This window comes from Xiphophorus maculatus, chromosome 15, assembly GCF_002775205.1.
Source record: "Xiphophorus maculatus strain JP 163 A chromosome 15, X_maculatus-5.0-male, whole genome shotgun sequence".
NCBI classification, from domain to species: Eukaryota; Metazoa; Chordata; class Actinopteri; order Cyprinodontiformes; family Poeciliidae; genus Xiphophorus; species Xiphophorus maculatus.
The window spans coordinates 22,125,036-22,150,591 of NC_036457.1; the positions used below are offsets into that span (position 1 = coordinate 22,125,036).

The window sequence follows — 25,556 nt, forward strand, 5'->3', positions numbered from 1 at the left end:
TTCTGCTCAATAATTAAATCATTCTAATTTTATCTTTAAAATGTGATTATTAAAATACTGTTTTTAGCTGTTTATATATATATATATATATATATATATATATATATATATATATATATATATATATATATATATAGGTGTGTGAGGATATGTATTTCTTCTTAATGCTTAGTCAATATTTAAAATGACTGGTTATAATTAAACGCCCTTTTAAATGTATGCAATGATATGTGATACTCCAATTAAACTTAAGCTGAACATTAATAATGATTTTTGCATGGATAAAAAAAATCTTTTCTGACCTAGAAAACATGCATATGGTGTTCAAGAATATTTAATTTGTTTATTAAAATACTGTATTAGCTCATTTCAAAATATTGCTTTTTCTTGTTCTCATTACAGTTCGCACTAAAAACATTCACAACTTTTCTATGTAACAAAAAAGTTTTACAAATTCAAATAAAAAAGAATCATAGAATTATCAAATAGTAATGCCCAATATTTGATATTATGCCGTATGAAAACAATAAATCCCCATTGTGTCGTAATTTTTAGTACCTGTAGAAGGGCACGTGAGGAAACCTTTCTCTGCCATAAAGTGACATGTCCTTGGACCAATCAGAAACCACAAGAAGTGGTCCTGCTGTTAGATTGGCTCGACGCAGTAGTGACGTAATGAAGCTTTGGTATAAAATCAACACACGCACTTCATTCAGCGCTTTACACAGTATGGCCGGCGATATTAGCTAGCACTCGCTTACGGTATTCTCTGCAAAAGGGAAGGCGGTAACTCAAGATAATTAACACCTGGATTGCTTAAAGGACTGTACCTCAATAAATTATAACTAACCGAGGAAGGATTAAATAAGCTGTAAACGTTGTAACTGACGTTCTAATAATTCTGTTGGGTGTCTGTTGTCTCATGATGGAGGATAACGGTGCACATTTCTTCGAGGGGACCGAGAAGCTGCTGGAGGTGTGGTTCTCTCGTCAGGACCAGACCAAAGGGACCGGGGACCTCCGCACCATCCCGAGGTTTGAGTCTTTTCCTTGTCTGCACTGTCATATCATGTCTGTGTCGCCTATTGCGGTAAACTTCAGGTATTGTGTGACATGTAGTTAATAATATGTTATAAAGTCCAGGCTCCTGGATACTTTTATTGGTTTACCCGAATCTGGCCTGCTGAGAACCGAAGCAGTTTCTGGCCTTACAGCCCCCCACCAGCGAGTTAGCTAACACCACTCTGGAAAATGGTCACCTCCCCCTTTAACAGTGCTACTCTGAGGATGACTCATTCATTCGTCGTACTTTAAGTTTATCAGTTCTTCCTATTCCATTACTTGATGCTTTAGGGTTAGTAATGGATATTTTCTGTCGTGTTTAGAAATACGTAGACTAGCAGGTGGGCAAGCGGTTATTAGCTGAGTAACTCATGCTACTTCTTAAAAAAAAAAAGAGTATCAACATCTTTTAAGCGCTGTCCTGCTGACTTTATTGGCCTTTATTAGGATCTTACAGGATCTAAATGCTGTGCCATTTAGGTGACTGATTCGTCCGTCACTGACATGTGTCAGTCAGTTTTTGCTGCCAAAATTAGGCGGGCTTGATGAATTTTCTTAACCCTTCACCGACGCTCATGACTCCGAAGTTGGTATGAGATTCGGAGCTTTTGAATTTCGGCATTCATTAAATGCTGCTTTTTAGGGAATCTGGGTTTCGCTTATCTAGGATTAGGTCATTTGTGAAAGTTGAAAAATATGAATTTGTCGAAACACGAATAGATTGTTTTACATTAGTGAGACGCATTGTTTTTAGTAAATACAGTGAAAGTGTGAAACATGTCATACCATGCTGTACTACGGATTATTTAGTGTAGAATAACCCAGTATAACTTTGACCAAAGTATTGCACTTTTCAAGTAGGACTCTAAGTTAAGATTGTACTGATCAGAGGTAGTTCAGGTTCCTTTAAAAGTGTTGAGATAGCCCTTTACTGACGTGTCAAAACTGATACCAACTTCAGCGTCGTGTCGTTGCTCTTATACTTCTGTCGCTTTGCTGTCTGTCTGCATGGCTGGGTTGAACATATTCGAGTATCGGGGGGGAAGCAAACTCCATTTTTGTCTTGTAATAAAACTGTTAAACTGTAGCTGCGTTTGTCGTTGAGTTCATTTCTCTATGCGTCATTCAACAACGAGGAGGGAGGGGAGCGTGAAGCATGTGGTCGGCCTTCGCCTGACTGTAGCATGGCCACTGCTGCGCTCACCGTTCTAAGAACTGCTTCTGGACAGTTTCATCAGATGCATCCTTTTCTTGGACAGGCTGAAGAACGGAACCCAGTTTCTGACATGGTTCCGTTCTTCAGGTGAATTCTGTCAGGTGGGACGCGCAGAGAGACATTGATTGGGTCATCAGTTTTTGTTGTTGGAGGGTTTAGGTCTCGAATTAAGCGTTTCTGTCCAGTCATCTGCAGTCCCGAATATTGACTTTTGTTGTTTTGTAAAAAAAAAAAAAAAAATCCCTACGGGTCCCTGCACGAGTCACGTTTCCAGCCATGAGGACGCTCCCCTCCCCAGTCCTCCGATTGGCTCAAGGGTTCTACACTCTGATTTGCTCAGTGGCCCTCGGCTGCATTTGAATAGGATGATGGGAGGTTCACAAAGATCCATGTGGTGGATGTAAAAGACTGTTGACCTTTGCCCTGGTTCAGTTCAACAAAATTCACTCCTTACATGTGCCTCAAAAGGTTATGTAAAAAAAAAAAAAAAAATTGATCATAGACACAGCAGGTGAGCAGAATAGTGATTGATACGTCTGATCAGAATGGGCCTGCTTTGGTTCTGAACAGCTGTGAAAGCTGGTCTGCAGCTCAAACTGTTTGCTGCACCTAATGAATGAGAGAAAATGAATTATCACTGTTTTCAACCTATAAACACACTTTTTGATTTTAAAGAAATGAAAGTGGTGCCTATATGTTAAAGCATAACGTATAGGTGGAGGGATATTACATCTTTTATATTAAAAGATCCTGTAGTCTCACTGGATGTGTTGCATTTATTCCCCTTTTTGTTTTCTGCTCTCCAGAAAAATTAAACGTTCAGGTCTCAAAGAAAAATGTGTGTTTTGGAAAAAGTCTGATTGGTGGAATAATTTAGGTTCTATAATATGACAAACGCCTGTGTGTGTGGACGTGTGTGTGTGTGTGGCCAGTGGTGCGATTGAGGAGCGGCATTAATTTACAGCAAAAGGACAGATTAGCGGCTTACGGGGACCCAGTCAGTGGATCAAGCCCGCTGGACATCAGCCAGTGTCCAAATAAGTCCACAAGGGCATCTGAGTGACCGGCGGGGCCGTTGCTCAGATTACCTCCGCTGTCAGACCTCAGATCTTGTGGTCTGCTGCTGGTGACTGCAGGGCAACTTTCCCAAAGGCAACGTGGTGTCAAACTTTAGATTTGGGTCTGTGTGTACCTGTTGATTGGGTGAAGACAAGCGGGTCCTGGTAGTTCCCGGTTCTTTACTTTGAGGAAATGGGATCACGCTGAGCGCTCCGAAATAGCCTTTGGTGTGCATGTCGCTGTGAAACGGGAGCTGCCTCAGGTTTCTGGTAACATTGTTGCAATGGGCCCAGGAAGGCATGTTGCTACAGCCCTCCCATGTGTTTTTGTGTGAAATGGCGGCCCTTAGCACCATCCTGTAGAGCCCACAGTCACACTTGTTTGACCTAAATGCTTTGCAAAGCAAGCATGCAGCCTGCTGTTGGAATATCTCAATGAAGCTGACTGCGTTTCATCACTCCAAGCCTTAATCTGTTGCTGGAGATGATCAGAAAGACAACTGAGTCAAGATGGCTTCAAGATCCCCCCTTCCCACCCTGCAGTCAGAATTCCTAAGTCATATTTGTAGGGAAGCTGCTGAGAAAACGGTGTAAAAATGTGTTCTCTTGTAAAACAACTTAAAAAAAGCGTGGAAATTCACACAATGCCACTTTTTATTGTCCTAATGCATAATTATGAGATTATTTCTCTGCAAATATGGTGAAAAACATTGGGTTTGAGTGACTAAGTCCCACCTGGAGGTATTTCTGTATATCTTTCTTCTACCACACTGCTGCTTCAGCCTTACCTGATATTGTTTTCTACGATCAGTATGGGAGTAACAAAATTTGAGCTATTAAAGTTGGTTAAAAGAATGGAAAAAAACATTTTTCTCTTTTTTCTTCCATATGTAGATTTTAAAAGGAATTTTAATAAGGAAAACATACAAAGTTGCTCTGAAATATTTCTAAAGTAGCACCACAAAATCTGTGATTTTTGATTGGAAAAAAAAAAGAAAATCACAAAAGCAGTCATGAAGTCCTGCCGGGACTGAATAAATTATTTTACTTGCCACAAACGTCTCAAGTATCTGATTTGTGAGCCGACAAGTGTGCATCAAGATTCCACCCACATGACAGGACTACGTGAGCATAGTTTTTATTTTGCTTCCTGATCTCCTGTATAATTTTGTAAACTGTAAAATAAATCTTTAAATGCACCTTCAACAATATTAGCAACACACCAAGAAATCTTTTGGTGACCGACATTGGATAATTATTTTTCCCCCTACTGGTGACCACACTGCTAAAAACTTAAGACCAGTTTTTCTTTTTTTTAATCAGGCAGAGCAGAGGACAGATCAGTGTAGAAATTGTGACTGCAGGAAGATTTAGTGAACTTTTTCCAGTACCAGTAAGGTGTTTCAAAATGAATTCTGAATATTTCCTTATCAAATATCTTTTTTTATTATCATTATTATTATTATTTTGGATGAGTGAGTCAGTTAGCAGTTACCAGGAAGGCTGAGTGGACTACATCAAGTCGCTCCGTTTTCTCCTCTTCGTGTGTGTGTGTGTGTGTGTCTGGTCAGAGCATGCTGCTGTGAGACTGTCCTACTGGCTAAATATTACATTAGCATAAAAAAATACAGCTTCAGGACTCTCAAACTATATTAGCCAAAGCGCATTGCACTCAAACAGTCCTTTGTGATATAAATATTTCACACACTAATATTGCGGTGACAATGTATTTTCAATATATGTTGTACAGCCCGAACAATTCCCCTTCCTGGCAAAAATGGACAGTCAGTGGGGGTTACAGTTTTATCACAATGTTTTATGGTACTATTGTGATGATAATAAAAGTGACAATAAGAACTATTTACTGGCTTGCCCACAGACACAAATACTGTTGTTGAAAAACATTCTAATGTATGTGATTTTTATATCACTAACCTGATTACATCATTTAATCATATTTTCAAATTTAGTAATACTTATTGAACTCAAGCAATGCAGACTTTTTTTTAAACATTGTTTATTTTGATTTAACATGACATGAAATCAAGATTCTTAAATTTCTCATGATAAACAATACAATGAATACCCACCCCGGTCGACTGCATCGAGTCGTTAACTTGGCAGCAGCCCCTCACACCCAGCAGTGATGTGCATGGCGGAGGGGGTCAGTTAACGGCAAGAAATCCTGAACAGAACCAGAGCAGAAGGACAAAAGCACAGCAGCACTGAACTAGCTGTACTTCCCATGCTGAAGACAAAGTAAAGAGTTACTGACAGCAGCTCCTCTAAGTGACTTCATCTCAAAGTGAAACCTAGCTAAACATAGAACCACTTTTCACACGATCACAAAGTCTAAATTTTGTCCCCTTCCTATAAAACTGTTCTACGTCAGGAATTGCAACACCTCAGCCACTGTTTGTACTGTGGATTAACTGGATAACTTGAAACATAATATGATCTACGTTGTTGTTGGGCATTGAAAGAGACAAATGAATCTTTTAATAGAGTAGTTCCTGCATGTGTTCATCCAGACTAAACCATTGACCTATTGATTATATATCATGGGTGGGAATTTATTGTGTAACTTACCATTTATTTAGAAGATTTTACACACATTTTGATTTATTGTCTTGATAAATGTGCATTAATGTTAAAATAAACAAAACAACATTACTGGAAACTTTCACATTTATTTTCTAAACTTTCTTCCACCAATATTAGTAAAATTGAAAATGTGATTAAATGTAGTTACTGTGTGCCGTTTGGTACAAATCATGCTGTAATTGGCATCCTGAAGAAGCCGATTTAAAATTGGAACATTTTTCAAAGAACAGTATTTGTTTGATATTATGAATGCTAAAAATCCTAAAAACAAAAGACACCTGTAATAAAGGGCTTCCCCCAGTGTTTTATAAGCCTGGCGGGCCACCAGGCTAAGCATTGCTTATTTGATTAAGTATTTTTAAAGTGTTTGCATTTTTTAAGACTTTATTGTTCAGGTATTAATCTTTCAATGGCACATAATTATCAAGTGATATTTGAAAATTTTCTGTCAGCTTTAAATATTTAACTGAAAAACACAATGGGCTGCTAGATGAATGACTGCCCTAGCCCCCAACCACCAGGCTTAGCAAGTTTTCTGGCAGAAAACCTTGTGTGATAGTTTTTCATCATTGTTTGTATTATCACAATGGTAACACAAAATATTGTAATCAAATTCTAGGTCCATATCGCCTATCCCTTCTACAGATCAGCTGTTGATCTGATTTATTGTGGCATAAACAAATGTTGTCCAGTAGCATTACATTATTAAGTCTAGTAATGGACATAATAGAGGTTTATTATTATTCCTGTGGTTCAGCTAATAAATTCCCTTTTTTCATGCTGGAAAAGCAAACAATAGGTTCTCCATGAGAGATGTTCACCTCATCTGCAGACAGAAACTCATTCAAGTATGTGCTGATGCGAATCGGTGTGTGTGTGAGATGGAACGGTTACTAGCTGAGGGCCGGGGTAGCTGCTGGTACAGTCCCCATTGAGCGCAGCTCTTCTTTCTCTAGTGGCTGATGCCGAGCTGTGAATGGGCCCAGACTGTTCTTCCAAGGCTGTGTTGGAAAACGTGACGCAGCTGCTTTTTGCACTGCAGCTGTTTTTTTGTTTTTTTTTCCCAGTCCTGGTGGGAGGGCAGGAGTAGCAGCAAGTATCGGTCCTCCTGTGGAGGAGGGTACAGCGTTTATCTCCTTTTTACTTGGCTATTAATTTCATATTGCTGGAATTTGTTATTCTCCTGTAGGGTTTTCAGGCCACACAAAAGCACATTTTTGTAAATTACTGCAATGATTAAAAATGGTCGACTGGTAGATATTGGATGTCTTGCAAACACTAGGTTCCCTTTGTACGACATATTTTAAGACAGGGGTCTGCAATGTTTGGATGCGTCCCTGCTCCAACACACCTGAATTTAATGACGTAAATGTGTAAAACACGTCGACATGCTAGGAAGGCGTTTTGGTTGAGGTGTGTTGGAACATTGGAGCGTTCAAACGCTGCAGGACTGGGAAGCTGTGCAGAGTAATCCTAACATCTATCCTCCTTCTCTTCTGTTTTCCAGGTTTGAGTGGGACAAACTTTTGGAAAATGTGCATTGTTTGATCATAAGTGTGACAAAGAATGACAAGCAGGAAGCTTATATACTCAGGTAAGAACGGCCTGTCCTCTCCAAACATCGTCTGGCTCAGTGGTGTCCAGTTCCAGCTCAATCACCTTCACTGATGGATTTCTCTGCTGCAGTAGTATATAATGAAGTTTTACTATTAAAGTTTTTTTGTTTCTCTGCACCACAGTGAGAGTAGCATGTTTGTCTCCAAGAGACGTTTCATTTTGAAGACATGTGGAACCACCCTCTTACTGCAAGCACTGGTGCCTCTGCTGGAGCTCGCCAGGGAGTACTGTGGCTTCGACGCCATCGAGGTTAGACACACACTGCCTTCATATGAAACTCATCACACTTCTGTATATATGGAATGCTGGTGAAGACCCTTACCAAGGCTTTTATTAATTAATACAAACCTCAATGTATTTAAACTTGCCAGCTATTCTCTGTTAAAAGTCTAGACGTGAATACGTTTTGACCAACTTTGCAGCTGATTCAGGATGTTGTCCTGCTGGAAGCTCAGCCTCCATGATGTGTTCAGGGTGAAGCCGTGTTGGCTTTCTGTACCGTTTAGGATTTCATGATACTGTTCTAACAAATCTCCAAGTCCAGAAACCGAAAAGATCTATTTGCGTTGGGTTTAGTTGCACTGAGGCTCTCAAATTACTGATTAAACCGGTTTCTGGATGTAATCAGTGGGAGCAACAAGGGATGAACTGAGATGCAAACTATATTTTTCAGGTTTTTTTTGTTTGTTATTATACTACTTCACTTCCACTTCACAAAATGTGACTCTTTGTTAGTCCGTCACATAAAGTGTCATTGTGCAACAATGCACAGTGACAGTAGTTGCATTTCCATTTACCGTGAAACTGCGCAAAAAAAGTTTTTCACTAATCTTTTTTGCGTTGGGATGAGATTTTTTTCAGCTGTATTGAAATTTGTGTATTTTGCAAAACTAGTGGAAACACTTAATTTGCGTCATGCTCTTTTATAGCCTCTGCTCTCCTTAAATAATGCATAGCTGGCTCTACCAGAACTATCAGAGCATCACAGTTCATCAAAGGTTGACTTTGACATTTGAAACATGATAAATCCATAGTAAACTTGCAGCTGATTTTTATGAACTTATAACATGAACAGACTTTTTACATAATAATTGCAATTTTTTTTTCAACATAAGCAGAATATCAAAATGTTGAGCACATTTGTTATGGAAACGGCTAGTAAGTGGACAGTTTCACCGTGGGGTAACTTTTGGGTGGGTTTTGTTGCAGAATTTCTTCTATTCCCGTAAGAACTTCATGAAGCCGGCCCACCAGGAGTTCCCTCATCGAAACTTTCAGGAGGAAGTGGATTTTCTCAGCCAAATTTTCCCAAGTACATAAAGCAGATCTGACCAAGTGTAGTCATAAAATTCTGACAGTCTTCAATTCCATTATAAACCCTGATTTCCTCTTCCTTCCAGACGGAGCAGCCTACTGCATGGGACGTTTGAACTCTGACTGCTGGTAAGTGTCCTGAAGCTGACCGGCTGGAACTAGAGTGTATGTCCAGTGTTGCTGCTTTCACTGGAAAGGCATTCAACAGAATTGAGTAAGCTCCCTCTGCCCTAAACGATGACACATAGAGCTTCTCAAGTTCATCTCTGAACAAATGAACCAGCTAGTTGTAGAGTCTGCTGTGTTGCTGCAGCATTTCTGATAACTACTGCCTCCTGGTGGCTGAGGTGTGTCCCTGGGGCTTTATTCCTTTAATGGCAGCACATTCAGAGGCGTCAAGCCCCTCCCCTCTGGATTGTTTTGACCGCTGTGTTGCCCTGCAGGTACCTGTTCACCCTGGATCTGCCAGAGTACTGGGAGAACAAGAAGGCCGATCAGACGCTGGAAGTTTTGATGAGCGACCTTGACCCAGCCATTATGGACCAGTTCTACATGAAAGACGGTGTTTCTGCAAGTGAGGTCACTCGTGTAAGTAACCTGAAGCAGCAGTGGCTGTTCGGAGCGACGGGGGAAGAGTCCTAATTAGAGATGCACCGATCTGATGTTAAAGGGACAGTAGTATACAAGATCAACTTGTTTGAGCTTTACATCACGTTATCATAATATTCCCTCATCTAAATCATAATCTGCAGTGTTGCCTTGATTCTTTCATGCATGTTTGAGAAATCCTTTAATCTCCATGGGAGTCTGAAAAAACACCTGGGTGAACCTAGCTCCGCCTTCGAGACGCAGCTCCTCCTCAGAACTGCAGCTTCTCAGGTTCAGCCTGACAGAGCAGCCCTACCCCACTCAGTTCCTTCAGACTAGCCAGCAGCAATTTGCAAACACCTGGTGGAATTGCACAATTGCTGAACTCATTATACAAGCTACGTATCAATGTAACACTGGTAAAAATGTTGTTAAAGGGTTAATGTAGGAACAACGGTATGACGTCCTGAAGGAGGAGTTTCAGAAAGTGGAGTTTTAAAGACAGAGACCCAATTTCAAGACATGAAAAATCAAAGTCAAATTTTTTAAGTCATATTTGATAAATATAGCATTTTTGTAATAACTAAAGGTATCATAATTACTTGATTGTGCTATAAAATGGCCTGAAAAATGCATAATATTGCCTCTTTAATATTTGTATTGGTCCCAGTATTGAAAAATTCCAGATTGGTTATCAGTGCCAAATCATACAGGCAGATCTATTCAATCATTATACTTAGAATTCCTAATTACACTTTCTGAACCATTTGAAAAAGATTTTTTAGGTTTATTCTGAACATGTTAAACCAAGGTAGCCAACCTATTGTCAGTTTCTTTATTTCTTTTCCATTGGCTGTCATTCTCCTACCTGCACTGACTGAATAAATGCAAGTTGTTTTTACATGTTTAACCAAGTTTGTTGTAGCTGTTATGTATAGTGTGCTGTTATGCAGAGTTATTAAATACATTTGTAATTCAGTACATTTATGTATTGGTATTTAAAAGAAACCCTTCAAGTCTTTCAGCACAGTTTTTCTGTATGGGATCAGTATGGCCCAGACGTAAACCGCAGATATCGGTACCATAAGTGAAAACAGTGGATCGGTGCATCCCCAGTCCTAACCGTCTCCTCCCATTCTGCCCTCAGAGGAGTGGAATTCGTGACCTGATACCAGGTTCTGTGATCGACGCCACAATGTTCAACCCTTGTGGATACTCAATGAACGGAATGAGGACTGTGAGTTGCGACATTGCCGCCTTCTGCGCCGGCAGATGCGAGCCCGCGTCGGTAACGCTGCTGTTGTGTTTGTGGCGTGCAGGGAACTTACTGGACCATCCACATCACCCCGGAGCCAGAGTTCTCATACGTCAGCTTCGAGACCAACCTCTCCCAGACGTCCTACGACGATCTGATCAGGAAGGTCGTTGATGTGTTCAAGCCAGGAAAATTTGTGACTACACTTTTTTTCAACCAGGTGTGTGCAGCTGTAATGTAATTTCAGCCCGTTTTAATTAACTTCAGTTGACAGCTCATGTCATCTGGTGGCACATGAAAAACCCAACATTTTGAATTTCCATCCAGGTATATTGACCTATCTCTGAAACTAGGGCTCTTTTCTGAACAGGTCATTGTTGAAAATTAGACATTTTTTCTTAAACAACTTAGTTAAATTAAAACAAAGTAAAGTATTATTTTAGTAATTGAGTAATGTGGTGATTATTCTGATGACTAATCAAATAAAAAAAATTGTCCTGTGCTGTTTTAGCTACTTAAGCTTCCACAAAAAATGTATGAAAGAGAAAATGCTGGTTTAAAACAACTAATTCCTATCTTAATGATAAAATAACCTTTAATTAGTTAGTATGCAGTACAATTCAAACATTGCTTTTATTCCCTACTTTGAAGTATGGGGGGAAAAAAAAAATTAAGTTGCAAAAACAAATATTTCACTTTAATTAAAAAAATTAAAAGGCAAACTTTAACTGAGGAATTGTTAAATACTGGCTTTTATGTTATACGTCACTTTCAGTCTCAAGTTTGAAGTATGAAAACCTTAATAAAATGTTCTAATGTATTTTTCCTTTTTTCGCTCATTACTCTTATAGAGAAGTACAAATATTAGCCAGATTGTGTACAATCACAGAAGTTTTTAGAAAAGGGAATAAAAATATCACCCAGTAGCAGCCAGTTTTAGCAACACGTAAATCTCATAAGTTTCTTGTTTTTTTTTAACGAGAGTTTTGTTTTTAGTGACTTTTACGTCTCATCATAGCGAGATGTTGCTGCTGAATTTTTTTTTTTTTTTTAAGCTGTGGCAGATAAACACTGCCATAGTTTATGCATTCAGAATAAGGTTTAATATTTGGCTAGGTTGTCCTGTGGTCGGAAACGGAACATAATCAAATCCTCATATTGGAGGAAAAACTGTGGGACGCTTCCAAGCCTCAAAGCCCATCCCAACTAAAGTATGGGAGTGGTAGCATCATGTTGTGTGGACACTATTAATACAATGTGTAAAGTTCTGGTTTGATCTTCATATAATCAGGTCAGTCCCATCATTATTAAAAGCAAGTTCTGGTTTAATTGAGTTTATTTAAAATGGGACAATGTACAACATGCATTGTCCACTGAAGGAGAGATGTACAGCACCAGGTTATAGCTACTATCTGTAGTGGCATTAAAACATACGGTAGTATTAAAATTTGACATGTAACAGTACAAAACCTGAAGAGAAATAAAAATAATGTCACCATAAGAACAAAATAAAAACAGTAGTCCCATCTACACACAGATAAATATGGGTAAATATGGACAGTTATTTTGAGCATATTTTATGTGAATAAACTTTAATCAGAAGGAGAAACGGTTTTACTACACCAGAAAACATTCAGAAGTCTGTACATAGTAACACATCGATTGGCAATGTGTTCCAGAACTGTGATGTTGCACAAGAAAACCCTGACTTCCTAAAGGAAGTTTTACACTTTGGAATGCTACACTCACCCCTAGTGGTCCATTAAGTATAAATCAGTTGTGTGTGTATATAATTGCTCTTTGTTTCTTTGTATATTTTTACTCAATTCCCCCCCCTTCCACAGAGCTCCAAGTGTCGCAGTGAGTTCTCTTCCCCCCAGAAACTCGAGGGCTACAAGCGCCTTGACCGCCAGTTGGCTCAGTTCAACGATTACAATTTCGTCTTTACAAGCTACGCCAAGAACCGCCAGCAGAACCAGCAGAGCTGAGGGTTGAGGATGAAGAAGAGGCGCAAAAAGAAAGTTGGTGGCAGCTGCCACTGTTGCTCGGGCGCCACATCCTCGCCCCTCCCCGCCTCCTCGGCGGCTGCCCGCCTCGCCCTGAGTTTACCCTCCAGTTTGAGTTGTTTGCGTTGTCGTAACTGTGACTTATGTCTCTTGCATGAAAGCTCTTCTTGCTGTCTCGATATTCTAGCTCACTCTTGCTGTGATCCTGAGGTGCATGTAGAGGAATTAACCGTGCTCTGTTCCAGGCTGTCCATCAGCGCCCAGTACACCGGTCCCTTCCTGCAGGTCTCTCCCCTCATCCCCCACAGACAGGGCTTCCGCCCGCACTAGAGCAGGGCCCTGGCACGCTCAGACCGGCCCACCTCTTCACGGCTCAGTGGTCTTCCACTCTCTTCCTGCTCACTTGAGACGCATTGACCTTCCAAATTCTCAGATCTTTTGACTCAGTCAAAAGATCTGAGAATGCTATGGGATGTTTTGAGTTTACCCTAAAGTTGCATGATACTTTTTGTTGCTGTACTGAGCACTGCAGCAGTGGATTTCTGCTTTGCTGGGCCATAAAGCGTCACTTCATTTTTCAGTTTCTTGGTATCAGCTTTTTTTATTTTCTATTTTTTTCACAGTTTGCCCTCGTTGGGCTGATGTGATTTGGCCCACCGTCTGAATGTCCGTTTCCACGAAGAACAGCCTGGAGCGCGTTTGAGCTGAATGTCCGACTCCAGGAGAGCAGCCGGCGCAGTCACAATGCCCTCTGCTGACCAAACGTTTTCCAGTCCTTGCAGACCATGGAGCCGACCATCCTGGCTGCTACCGTGTCAAACGCTTTCAATGAATCAGACACATTTAGCCCAGTTGAACAGCAAAGCGTTTTTTTGTTGTTTTTTTTCTCTGTGTCCGTCCTCTGTCTCTTTCCGCCCTATACAGAAATCTGTAAAAGCACAATAGAGGCCCACCAGTCTGAGCATGCCAGGGTGAACCCGGATCATTCCACATATAACTCCTGGCTAAACTGCCATTTTATTAAATTGATTGTCTCCCCCCCTAACTTTTGAATCAGTTAAAAATAGGACTTCCTAGCAGTTTTCTTTGTTTGGATGGCCGTTCCTTTTGTCCGTTGAGGGGGACGTCCAGCGACACTGTGGTGCATGTGACTTCTAGTACCGTGTTGCTTGACAGCCTAGTGCCACCTCTTCCTCGTTTTGTTCGTGCTTCACCTTCCAGCTGGAAGCACACATAGAAGCTGCTGCATCCTGACATGTTAAAGGGTTTTATTTTCTTTACTTTACGATATTTTCACGGGTTCAGTTAAGTTATAGTTTATCTTAAGAGTTTACCTTAAAGCTGCGGGGAAGTTCTTGGAGCAGGTTGGAGGGATTCCCTAACCCTCACTCTTCCTTAAGACTTCCCAACAGCTGCTGTGGGATTAAGAACATCTTATTGCTACTTTTTGGGGATCATTGCCATTTTGTTTTCTTTTTATACAGTGAAGTCAATGCATTGTTACAGTAAAATAATCAGAAAATTTTATACAAAGCATTTTGTATTTCTGCTGTGGACCAATTTTTCATTTCCTCTTTTGTGTTCAAATGTTAAAGCGGTTTCCCCAAACTAGTTTGTTCAGAAGTTAAGGGATGACTTTTTCTCTCTCTTTTTTTTTTTTTTTTTTTTAAAGCTGACTAACTCTTGTGAATAAATAAATATCTGACTCTCCACTCCTTAAAGTTGGAGTTATTTCCCCCTCTGGGGTTGAGAGGGTGCAGTTATCTGAATCTGTCAGGATGTACTGAAGGAGACACTTTGCTGTTCTAATTTCTTTTGCAGTACTTTGGATGGTCAAGATGTGCTAAATATATCTGTGCTATGAGCTTGATGCTTCAATAAAAGATATTTACCTGTTCAATGACTCCATTTGTTTTCATATATGTGGAATTTTATCAGCTGAAGTTAAAATATTTCAGCCATATTACTGTGGTATCTAACCAAACCTGAACAGAAGCAGTTTGGTTTATGGAGGGTTGACCAAGTTAGCCCAATACAGTATTCAAAAGTGAAGACTTATGTCACTGCACCAAGTTCTGGTTCTGCTGGAGTTCTGGTTATTTCTGTTAAATGGAGTTTTTCTTCCCTGCTGTCGCCACAAGCATGCTCAGTCTGAGGAATTGCTGTAAAGACAACATAACACCACAGCTGGTTCAGGAGGACTGGATGTTGCCAGCTCACAATTCAATGCAATCTGCTGAGTTTCCTTAGAAAACATTAACTAAACTTAATTAACCGTTTGATAAATGGGCTCTGTTAGCATGAAGGCCTTTGAATTCACTTTTTTTGTGCTAAGTGGCTTGAGATGAGGTGTGAATTGGACTGAAGCAGGAAGACACCAGTGCTACTAACTGCGCGACTCCCAGCTTGTTAATGAGAAGGATCATATCGCCCTCTGATGGACAGAATGTGAATAGTTCACTCTTTTCTGATAAAACATGTCTTTGTCTTCTTGGTCTAAGGATCTGAACTGCAGTGGCAGAGTTCTGACTGCAGGTGGCAGTAACATACAGCGATATTAACCAAACGTATGAGCAAAGAAGGAGCATGTCGAGAAATTTTAAAACCTAGTTGGGAAAAGGGAAAAAAGAAGTTAAATTCTTTTGGTTGGGAGATAGAAAATATTGTAAAAGACTTTAATTTATCTCATATAAATATTAGTCGAACAGTTCCTCTTTCACCAGTTCATCCGTCTCTATTTCCTAATAGTGTTGTTGATTTTACTTTGTTGAAGAAAAGGGAAAAAGAAAACCTTTTAGATCCATATTCAGTACAATCATATTTAGACAATAAGTATTGTGGATATGTCCAAGTTTATACAGATGCTTCAAAAAATTCAAATAGCAATTATGGGGTGTCTTTCATTGTTCCAGAATTTAGTATTGAAAAATGGAAAAGAATTACTGATGGCGTATCAGTTTATGTAGGAGAGATGATGGGAATCATTTTTTCTTTAGGATGGATTGAGGAAGTTCTTCCACTGAGAAGTATAATATGTTTTGATTCAAGTTCATCATTATATTCATTAAAAAGTAATCATTCTATTAGTAGACCAAACCTTATATTAGAGATTCAGTTATTAATTTATAGAATTCAGGCAATGGGTTTATTAGTTATTTTTACATGGATACCATCACATGTAGAAATAAAAGGAAATGAGTTGGCAGACAAATATGCAAAACAAGCTACAAAAAATTGTTATATTGATATATTGGTACCATTCAGTAAAGAAGAAATGAAATCTATTATTAAACAAAAGGTTGAGGAAAGACGACAGAAGTGGTGGGAAGAAGATAGAACTAGTAGGTGGCTTTACAGTATTCAAAGAAAAGTTGGTGCAATGAGGAGAACAGGACAAAAAAGAAAAGAGGAAACCATAATATCGAGATTACGTTTTGGTCATACAGGGTTAAAAAGTACATTATTAAAAATGGGAAAACATCCAACAGGAAATTGTGGTTTTTATCTACAAGAAGAGACAGTAAAACATGTTTTGTTGTTCTGTTCTAAATATTCTGTTGAGAGAAGGGAATTAGTATGTTGATTATGAGGAAATAAATTACAATTAAATATACAAGATATTTTGGGAAAAAATTCTACTTCTGAATATTTTTGTTATTTAATAAATTACCTTAAGAAAACGAAATTTTTAGAAAGGTTATACGTTTTTTTGTTTTGTTTTTTGGGATGGGGGAGAATATACAGTATATGTAGCATATGTGGCCATCCACTCCATTCCAGTAGATGGCGGTAATGCACATCAGTAAGTTGCGTGCCAACCGTCATAAAAAAGAAGAAGAAGAAGAAAGAAGAAGCACTTTCTGTTGTCTTCCGGTGCGAAGCTTCACGTGGATATAAGAGCAGCACGAGCACAGCGCTGCTGAACGACAGTAATAAAGGCTAAAAATGACGCAGTTAGACGGAATAGTGTAAGTAATCTATCGGAATTGTTTTATAGGAAGCTGCTGGGCGGAAATGTCTATTTGTTCCACGTTCATGTAACATTTCCTTGGAAAAAAAACTTACACTAACTTACGTGCTCGCTAGTTAGCTAACTCTTGCTGTATTAGAGACGGTTGTTGTCACGGTAATGGAATTTTAATTTTAAGCCCACATTCATGAATGTTTTCTAATCTTTAAAGTCTATAATGTCGAGCCCAAACTTAAGTGGTATTACTCAAGTAGTCACATGTACACGGGTATCTAGTGATTTTCTCTTAAGATTGTTGTCATAATTAAAGTCTTGGCAAACGGTTTCCACATTGACACAAGTTTTCGTGTTTGTAACACATGTCAACACAAAGCCAGGATGAACAGTAATCTGCAGTTAGCATAGAGAAACCCTTACTGTCCAGCGTTAATCAGGCATATATGGGCATAACAATGACCTGGTCGTTCTCAGTTTCTACAATTATTTTCTCAAACGTTTAGCTGACAGATTTCAAATAAATAGCTTATTTAAATACAGAAAGTCATGTTTTTAAACTCTTTTCCCAAGAGTACTATACAATTACGGATTTTAAATGTCTTGAAACATCACTGCCTCTGCCCTAACCGTGATGCAGCTCTGGCGGTTTGTTACCTTGTGCCTTTTCTTGGTTTCCTCAGAAAACCGAAAACAAGGCGGTCAAAGCGTTTCTTGGAGAGCAGAGCGCCCAAACTAATTGAGGATGTGAAGAACACCATGATCATGAAAGGAGGAAACGCCAGTCAGACCGTCACTACGGCCCTCAAAGACATAGTAAGCTGCCACTGATGAGGTTATTAAGAAACACTGTTTCTTCTGTTTAGTTTCATATTATGCATAACTCAAAACTAGATGGAATAAAAAATGTGCAAAATTATGCCATTGCTTGTAGTGTTACCTCTGTGTGGCTAACACATTTTCATTACAGGGAGAAATAATAGTAAGCACATAGAAGTGGATCTCAGTATTTGTCTTTTTTTTATGCCAGATTAGTGAGCTGTAAAAAAAATATATATATATTAGGTAATCTCACAGAAGTGTTCTCTTTTTTTTAGTATTCCTTGAAGAAACCAAATGCTGTGCTGTATAAAAAGTAAGTGAACCTAAAAGTGTATTTGTGACAGATTCAACACATTTAGGAGTATTAGTCAAATGTAGGCAGATTTTTTTGTATTTTTTTTTAATGCTTGTTGAATCTAATCCACATCTAATGTTGTTTTTTCCCAAAGAAGTTCCATGAATGACCTGAAACATTTGAAATCTGAGTATCTGAATGGACAAAATATTCCTTTGTACCAATCTGATGGTTGAAAAACATAAGTAAAAGATTAGAAACAATAAATATCTGTTTATTTCTATAATAATTTAGCAGCAAAGTGGATTCTTGAACTGAAAATGTTGTTTATTTGAGCTATGTACAGTTTTAGGTTAAAATCTGATTAACTAATCATAGGCTCTGTAATTAACCTGATTAAAGTCTCGCAATTAATTTCAAGGCTAAAACATCTTATGTTGAAAACCGTCTGCTGATATAGATTTTAGACTTCGACATTCCTGACATTCTTGAATCTGTTTCACAAATAAGGAAATGGAATCAAAAGTCACACAAACGCATTGTAAATATTTCTGTAGTTGGTAATGGTTTAAGTTAGTTAAACATTCTGCAGTAATTATTGTTGCACAATATGACAAATCAACACTCTGAACACTATGAATTATTCAACAGATATATACTGTACATTATATTCTAAATGGAGATACTGTTGTGTGTTATTTCCAGAAAGAATATTACTCGGCCTTTTGAGGACTCCACATCTCTGGTAAGTCAGTGTCACGGTCATCTGACTTGCTTCTTTTGCAGTTTGAGTTGCTGTATTTGCAGTGATCCTTGCTGGTCCCTTTGCAGGAGTTTTTCTCCAAGAAATCCGACTGCTCTCTGTTTCTGTTCGGCTCCCACAACAAGAAACGGCCCCACAACTTCATATTTGGTAAATCCTGATCATCTGCTACTTGGAGATAACTCTCTCCATGAGTCTGCAGCATGAAAGTAAAGCTGGCACCATTATTCAGTGTGTGAGATGTGTTTGTTTGCATCGACTGTATGTGGTCTCTCATTTATTTTTTTCATACTTTGCAGGTCGAATGTTTGATTTCCATGTCCTGGACATGTTTGAACTAGGAATTGAGAAGTTTATCTCCCTGAGTCAGATCAAGGTAATGGTTTGGTTGGGTTTACCATGGACAGGTGGTGATTAGGGCAGAAATGATTAGTCATGATTAATTGACTATTGAAATAAAAGTCAGTCATCGATTTAATCATTAACTGGAAAAACGGCCATTTACTGAAACACAAAGAGCAGTAATTAAACCAAAACTGCACAAAAAAAATGCACATTTTGAATTATGATAAATACACCTTTATCTGTAAATATTTTACTCAAAAATCCTCAAGTACCATTGTTTTATTTTCACCTGGTTCAACTGCTTTAAAAAAACACACAATTTCCTACTAAGCACCTTTTGCTGTCCAGTTATTAATCAGTTAATCCAAAGAATACTCAACAGATCTACATTGTTTTGATAAGTTGAGCTTTTCACATGTTGATGTTAGAAGAATTATTTAACTGCAGATGTATCTTTTGTTACATGCGATCAATAGCGTGGCTAATGCAAGGCCAGTTTATGGCATGTTAATGAATACATTTTATTCCATGTTTAAATAAGAAATTTAATTATTTGTTTATTTGCATTTTCAAAATTGTATAAAAAAGGCTTAAGTGGTTGAATGGAAAAATATGCAGAATGTGCCAGTTTATTTATTTTTTAATCTTATTGTTTACTAAATTAATCGTTAATTTCAACTCTAGTTGTGATTTTCTGTGTCTGAAGTGTTATAAGTAAAATGTTTTTGGAAAATGTCCGTAACAATAGAGGAGTTCAGTAAAGCTTCAGTGAACCAGTTTTCCCTTTGCAGTGTAGGTGAGTCAAACATCCAGCTTCCTCTGCTAGAAACGCACACATCCTGGTAGAAATAGATTGTATTAATATGACAATATTTATTCAGTTCTTGTCCTGAGATAACGGCTCCAGTCTCAGAAACCGATCCTAATAAAACATTTTTAAAAAACATGTCTTTTGGTTCCAGACCAGCAAGTTTCCTGAAGGAACCAAACCCATGCTCATATTCGCCGGAGAAGTTTTTGATACAGACAACGAATACAAACGACTAAAGAGCCTGCTCATAGGTATGCAGAGATCACTCTGAGGGACTGGAGCTCCTTACTGCCATGCAGCTGCTCTGCTGACGTTTTTGTTTGTCTGTCAGACTTCTACAGAGGCCCCACGGTGCCTGCAGTGCGTCTGGCAGGTCTGGAGCACGTTCTGCACTTCACTGCTCTGGAAGGAAAAATCTATATGCGCAGTTACAGGCGAGTAAAGGATCCTTAATCCCTTCAGATGCCACGCCCTCTAGGGTGGACGTGACTTTTCTTCTGGGTTTAAACCAATAAAAAAAACTTACTGAATTTGTAATTTACATTATGCTTCTTGCTGATTAGTTTCTTATTAACCAATGACAATGAAGTTTAGGCTCTAAACATCAGAAAAGATGAACATGGGTATGAAACTACAGCATGGAAGGTGTGACGTGTCTGTTTTCCATCAAAAATATACATTTATGTTTATGGTAGACTATAAAATGACATCAGTATTTGAAGTTATTTTGAAAATATTTTCTGACATTAAATTGTAGGATTATAAGTTAAATGGTCATCCCAAAGGACATCAGGGATTTGGATGCATTATCTAACATTTAATTATTTAGTGTAACAACTGTTGAGAATGATCCGTTCTCCATGCTGAGTTCTTGATGTACGAGATTAAAAAAAAGTCAGTGACTTAATTTCATGAATTCCATTTATTAATACCAAAATACAGCTGGTCCATTCTGACATGCCACCTTTAGGAGGTAACAGACAAAATGGCTTCCCAGAAGAGTTTGTGATCTCTTTTCTTAGCCTGTATCTAAGCTACGCTCCAAAGAGGGTGTTCCCTAGTGTGTCATCCTTTACCCCTAGCTCTCATTTGCATTCCCTAACATGTCCTTTCCTCTAGCTTTAGCTTAGCAACTAGCTAAGGGATAAAAGGAAAACACCGAATTATTTATTTTCAACACCACACAAAATAAAAGGTATCTAAGAATTTAGTGTCTAATGTGTGGTTTTAAAATGATCTTATTTTGTGTTTTTTCCTGATTGAATTAAATTCTCGTACTTTCTTGAACTGTTGGTAAATGGAGACAAATCTGATATTGGCTGTTTGGATTTAAGAAATAAGGCAAGTGAGAACAAGATTGAGACGTATAGTAAGTTGAGAAGTGAAGGACATTCAGTTTTTAGTATACCAGAGGCTCCACAGTAACAGGCGTGTCGTTGTGGGGCTGCAGGTGTCTGTTGAAGAAGTCTGGGTGTCGCACGCCCAGGATTGAGCTGGAAGAGATCGGCCCGTCGTTTGACTTTGTCATGAGAAGGACACACCTGGCGTCAGATGACCTGTACAAGCTGGCTCACAGGCAGCCCAAAGCCCTGAAGGTAAACCTGACTGCTTGCTGCTGCTAATGACAATATACAGCAGCATCTCAGTGGATTAAAGCACCAGAGAGCAGATGATTTATTTAAAAAAATATTGTAAACATAAGACTTGAGACCCAGTTTAGACTTTTGTCCTGAAGACTTGTGGTCTGAGCCTCAAGTCTTCATTGTAGTTTTTATCTGGTGTAATGAAGAGTGACAGGAAGCTGGTATGTTAGCTACAGACTGCAGCAGCTGCACCTTTTACTCTGAACGTATTGATTATTAGTAATTGGTATATTATTGGACGGTAATGACTCTTAACCATCTGTTCATGTTAGCTGTAGCTTCATAATAATGATCAGGTTGTGCAAACTGAACACTGTTCAATGACTACGAATCATTTCAGATCAAAATAATAATCTTGCTGCTAAGCTAGCTGCAACATTTCAAGGACACTTCCTGCTAAAAATGCCAAAATAAAAGCACTTCCTGTTCTGTTCACTCACAAGTTTGACATTTATTTACTTACTACATTTTTGTCTTGTACATTATGTTGTAATTTTTACCTTAAATTTGAATGTATTTACTGTTCAGGTTAGTTTTAGATGTGGATGTAGTAAATGTCTCCCGAAATTACTAAAGCTTCTCCAGGGCACTGTACGGTTGTCATGGTACTAAGATTTCACACTTTATATTGATAGAAAGAAAATGACTCTATGCTATTTTTGATACTGTGGCAACATTTTTTAGAGGAACAGGGTTCTTTTTACTAATGAGCAGAAAATATGATTAATTAAAATATAACACCATTTATACTTACTTTATTGGGGCAAAGGCAATAATTAGGGAACAATTAAATTGTAGTAATACATAATTTAAAAATTGTACTTCCCCATGTTACCACAACAGTAAACAAGATAATACTAACAATCCATGCCAACACCAAAATCACACATAAATCTATAATAAATACTATTTTCACCTTTTTTGTGGATATCTTTTAAAAGTAGAATGTATTGTATATAGCAGGTATTCATATGTTTTTGTTACCAAATAGAGTATTAGTCTAAACTTGTAATAGTTTGTAATACTGTTGTAATACAGGTACCAAATTAGACCACCAGACTGCACGGTTCTATAATTAGATGAATATAAACCAGGACCATTTCAAATACATATATATTTTTAAATAAGTAAGCAGGCAAAGTACTTGATTCAATTCTAAAAACTACAGTGTCGTAAGATGTTATGTGTAATGTCTGTAAATGTCCTCAAGATGGTGGTAGAGGGCACCTCGTGATGAAGACCTCGAATGAAGACCTTGTTCAACTTGACAGTTCTGATGTTAAAACACCTGTTTTGTTCTTGTTGTTTTTATTACTACAGCCAAAGAAGAAGAAGAACATTTCCCATGATGTTTTTGGAACCTCGTTTGGCCGGGTGCACATGCAGAAACAGGATCTGTCCAAGCTGAAAACGAGAAAGATGAAGGGCCTGAGGAAGAGGAAGGGGGAGGTGGTTAAGGAAGATCAGGAACCTAAAGTGGCCAAAGTGGAGAGCTGAAGCCATGGAAACGGATTCATGGTCATCAGCTCATGTGTGCCGTCAGGGCCTCCTGGCATGTGAGCAGCCTCCAGTCCACTGCAGACCTGCAGATATGTGGGTCCTTTTTCACGTGACTTTCAGGAAGTCAGAGAATGTTCCAACATCTCCTAATTATCATGTTGTAGAAACATTTCAGTCAGTATTTTTTTGTCTACATCATTTAAAAGGAAATAATAATAATAAAAAAAAATCTAAACTTTTAGGCTTTGTAAATTTATTTGGAACCCAATAGTTTCCAACCCATGTTCACTGCTCCTAAACAACGGCGCCAAAGGTTCCAGGTCAACGCTGAGGTTTTCAAATCTCAATCTAAAATAGTCCTAGTGTGATGAAGCTTTAAAAAATATTTTTAAGGATTTCTTGAAGTCTGACCAGTCTTAAGTATTTAAGATTTTGGACCAGAGATGGTCAAATGCTGCGTAGATTCATAAATATGAAATACCCCTTTAACTTGGTGGCAAACCAAAAGCTTTCAATCAGACACAGAATTTTCTATCACCAGCTAATCATGGAGTTCATGATCCCCCTGCCCACCACAGGAGGGCGCCTATTCGCCCCTTAATGTACACGTGCAGTAGTAAACTTTTTCAGGGCACAACTTGCATTATTTTACATTTTGTCTTGTTTTCCCTCCAGGTGTTGCCACCCTGGGCAGAGAGCCATGTCATCCATTTCTGAAACCACCATTTTGGTCAACAATAATTTTTCACTTGGAGAATATTATAGATTTGTTTTTAAGTATTGATGATAAAGTGGTCAAAGCACCATTGTATCAACAGTTCAGATTAGTACATGTTTGGAAAATAAATGTGGGAAATAAATAAATGAAAGCAGTATTTCTACCAACAATTAGACTAAAAATTAGATGCAGCTTCCTGACTAAATCAGGACAGTAAACAGTGTCCACTCACTGCAGATGGAGCAGTCTGGAGGCTTTTCACACTCATTTGCAACATGCATCAGCAGGAAATTAAGTTCCGATTCATCAATGATGACAAGTACTTTCAAATTAATCTGGAGGTTTTGCTTTTCAAACTGATTCCGACCTCTGATCCCTGGACAGATGGAAGCACGTTCACCTTGTTCAGTTTTTTTTTGTGGAAAGGAAAATATTCTAAAACTGTTCCAGATTAATGCTTGCTGTATATGTGTGCACAGACTGAAAATAGAAAAGGGTAAGCGACAGACCCACAGAAAATAAATGCAGCTTTCTTTGAATTTTACAAAAATTTGTACCAATCTGAGTAATGCGACAACTCTCAATCTTTAATGGAAACATTTTTCTCAAAAATTAAACTGCCTAATTTGCCAGAGGACAAAAAGAAAGACCTAAATCCAGAAATATCGGAGGCAGAGGTGGATAGAGCCATCAGATCCCTACAGGGAGGGAAAGCACCGGGCCCAGATGGGCTCACTTCAGAATTCTACAAAACATTTATGGATCTGCTGTCAAAGCCCTATCCATCTATGCTGAATGACTCATTTGGTACTGGTGTCCTCCCCCCTTCCCTGAGGGAAGCAAATATATCCTTAATTCTTAGAAATCAAAACCTCCAGAAAATTGTGGCTCCTATAGACCCATCTCATTACTTAATGTAGATTTAAAAATACTGTCCAAAATTCTAGCAACACGCTTGGAAAACATTTGACCCCTTCTGATAGGGATAGACCAAACGGGTTTTATCAAGGGTTGTAATACCTGCAATAACCTCAGACGTCTTTTGAATCTGATTCAGCTGTGTCAACGGCGGGCGATGGATGGTCTCATAGTCTCCTTAGACGCAGAGAAGGCGTTCGACCGCGTGGAATGGTCATATCTATTTCATACTTTGCATCAATTTGGACTGGGTCCCAACTTTATCAGCTGGATTAAAGTCCTCTACAGTTGTCCTTTAGCTGCAGTTATTACAAATGGGGTTAGGTCTAGAAATTTTGAGGTGGGAAGGGGAAACAGGCAGAGCTGCCCCCTTTTCACCTCTTTTATTCACTCTTGCAATCGAACCGCTGGCTGAAGCATTCGTAGTGACCCACTGTATTCGGTGTCCACACTGATCGGGGGACCCATAAAATTTATATGCCGACGATGTTCTGTTGTTTCTCTCCAGATTTACCACTTCAGTCGAAAGAGTCATCGCAATTATTAATCAGTTCAGCTCATTCTGGGGATACAAAATAAACTTCTCCAAATCCGAGGCTATGCCCCTGGGTAGACAACTTTATATCCTTAGTTCCCCTTTTAAGTGGCCCCCTGCAGGATTTAAATATCTTGGCATATTTGTCACACCTGTCTTCGATCAGATGTTCAAAACAAACTTTGTCCCATTATTTGAAAAGATTAAGCTAGACCTTGAACGCTGGAATTGTCTTCCCATATCTTGGCTGGGCAGAATTTCGCTTCTTAAGATGAACATTCTCCCTCGCTTGTTATACCCAATTAGGATGATTCCTATTTTGTTTATTCAGAGGTGGATCCAAAAATTAAAGAGCTGGTTTGGTTCCTTTATCTGTGCCAAAAGAAGGGCATTCATAAAAATGTCAACACTACAGCTACCAAGAAACATGGGAGGCTTAGATTTTCCAGATCTAAAAAAATATCAGTTGAGTTCTCTTATATGCCTGAGAGTGGATATCTGGAAATTCATCCACAGTGTGGT

At 38.7% G+C, this 25,556-nt stretch overlaps 2 protein-coding genes across 2 annotated transcripts; both read left to right on the top strand.

The window, feature by feature from the left end:
* Nucleotides 1–710: 710 nt before the first annotated feature.
* On the top strand, nt 711–12,790 carry amd1 (adenosylmethionine decarboxylase 1). The gene is made up of 9 exons (XM_005806019.2): nt 711–1,035; nt 7,448–7,534; nt 7,680–7,806; nt 8,767–8,869; nt 8,958–9,000; nt 9,315–9,459; nt 10,607–10,696; nt 10,779–10,934; nt 12,559–12,790. Exons 1-9 carry the CDS (start codon nt 923–925, stop codon nt 12,700–12,702), a joined length of 1,008 nt encoding a protein of 335 aa, XP_005806076.1. The 5' UTR covers nt 711–922; the 3' UTR covers nt 12,703–12,790.
* Nucleotides 12,791–16,573: 3,783 nt separating this feature from the next.
* rpf2 (ribosome production factor 2 homolog) lies at nt 16,574–23,326 on the top strand. The gene is made up of 10 exons (XM_005806020.3): nt 16,574–16,688; nt 17,368–17,500; nt 17,782–17,819; nt 18,507–18,546; nt 18,633–18,714; nt 18,864–18,940; nt 19,872–19,971; nt 20,052–20,154; nt 21,171–21,315; nt 22,684–23,326. Exons 1-10 carry the CDS (start codon nt 16,666–16,668, stop codon nt 22,858–22,860), a joined length of 918 nt encoding a protein of 305 aa, XP_005806077.1. The 5' UTR covers nt 16,574–16,665; the 3' UTR covers nt 22,861–23,326.
* Nucleotides 23,327–25,556: the final 2,230 nt, after the last annotated feature.

Bases quoted from the DNA above. Each gene is read 5' to 3' on its own strand.
- rpf2 (XM_005806020.3), top strand. From the start codon at position 16,666: ATGACGCAGTTAGACGGAATAGT. The intron at 16,689-17,367 runs GTAAGTAATCTA...TGGTTTCCTCAG, and splicing joins ACGCAGTTAGACGGAATAGT to AAAACCGAAAACAAGGCGGT. The intron at 17,820-18,506 runs GTAAGTGAACCT...TGTTATTTCCAG, and splicing joins AATGCTGTGCTGTATAAAAA to AAAGAATATTACTCGGCCTT.
- amd1 (XM_005806019.2), top strand. From the start codon at position 923: ATGATGGAGGATAACGGTGCACATTTCTTCGAGGGGACCGAGAAGCTG. The intron at 8,870-8,957 runs GTACATAAAGCA...TCTTCCTTCCAG, and splicing joins TCTCAGCCAAATTTTCCCAA to ACGGAGCAGCCTACTGCATG. The intron at 9,460-10,606 runs GTAAGTAACCTG...TTCTGCCCTCAG, and splicing joins CTGCAAGTGAGGTCACTCGT to AGGAGTGGAATTCGTGACCT.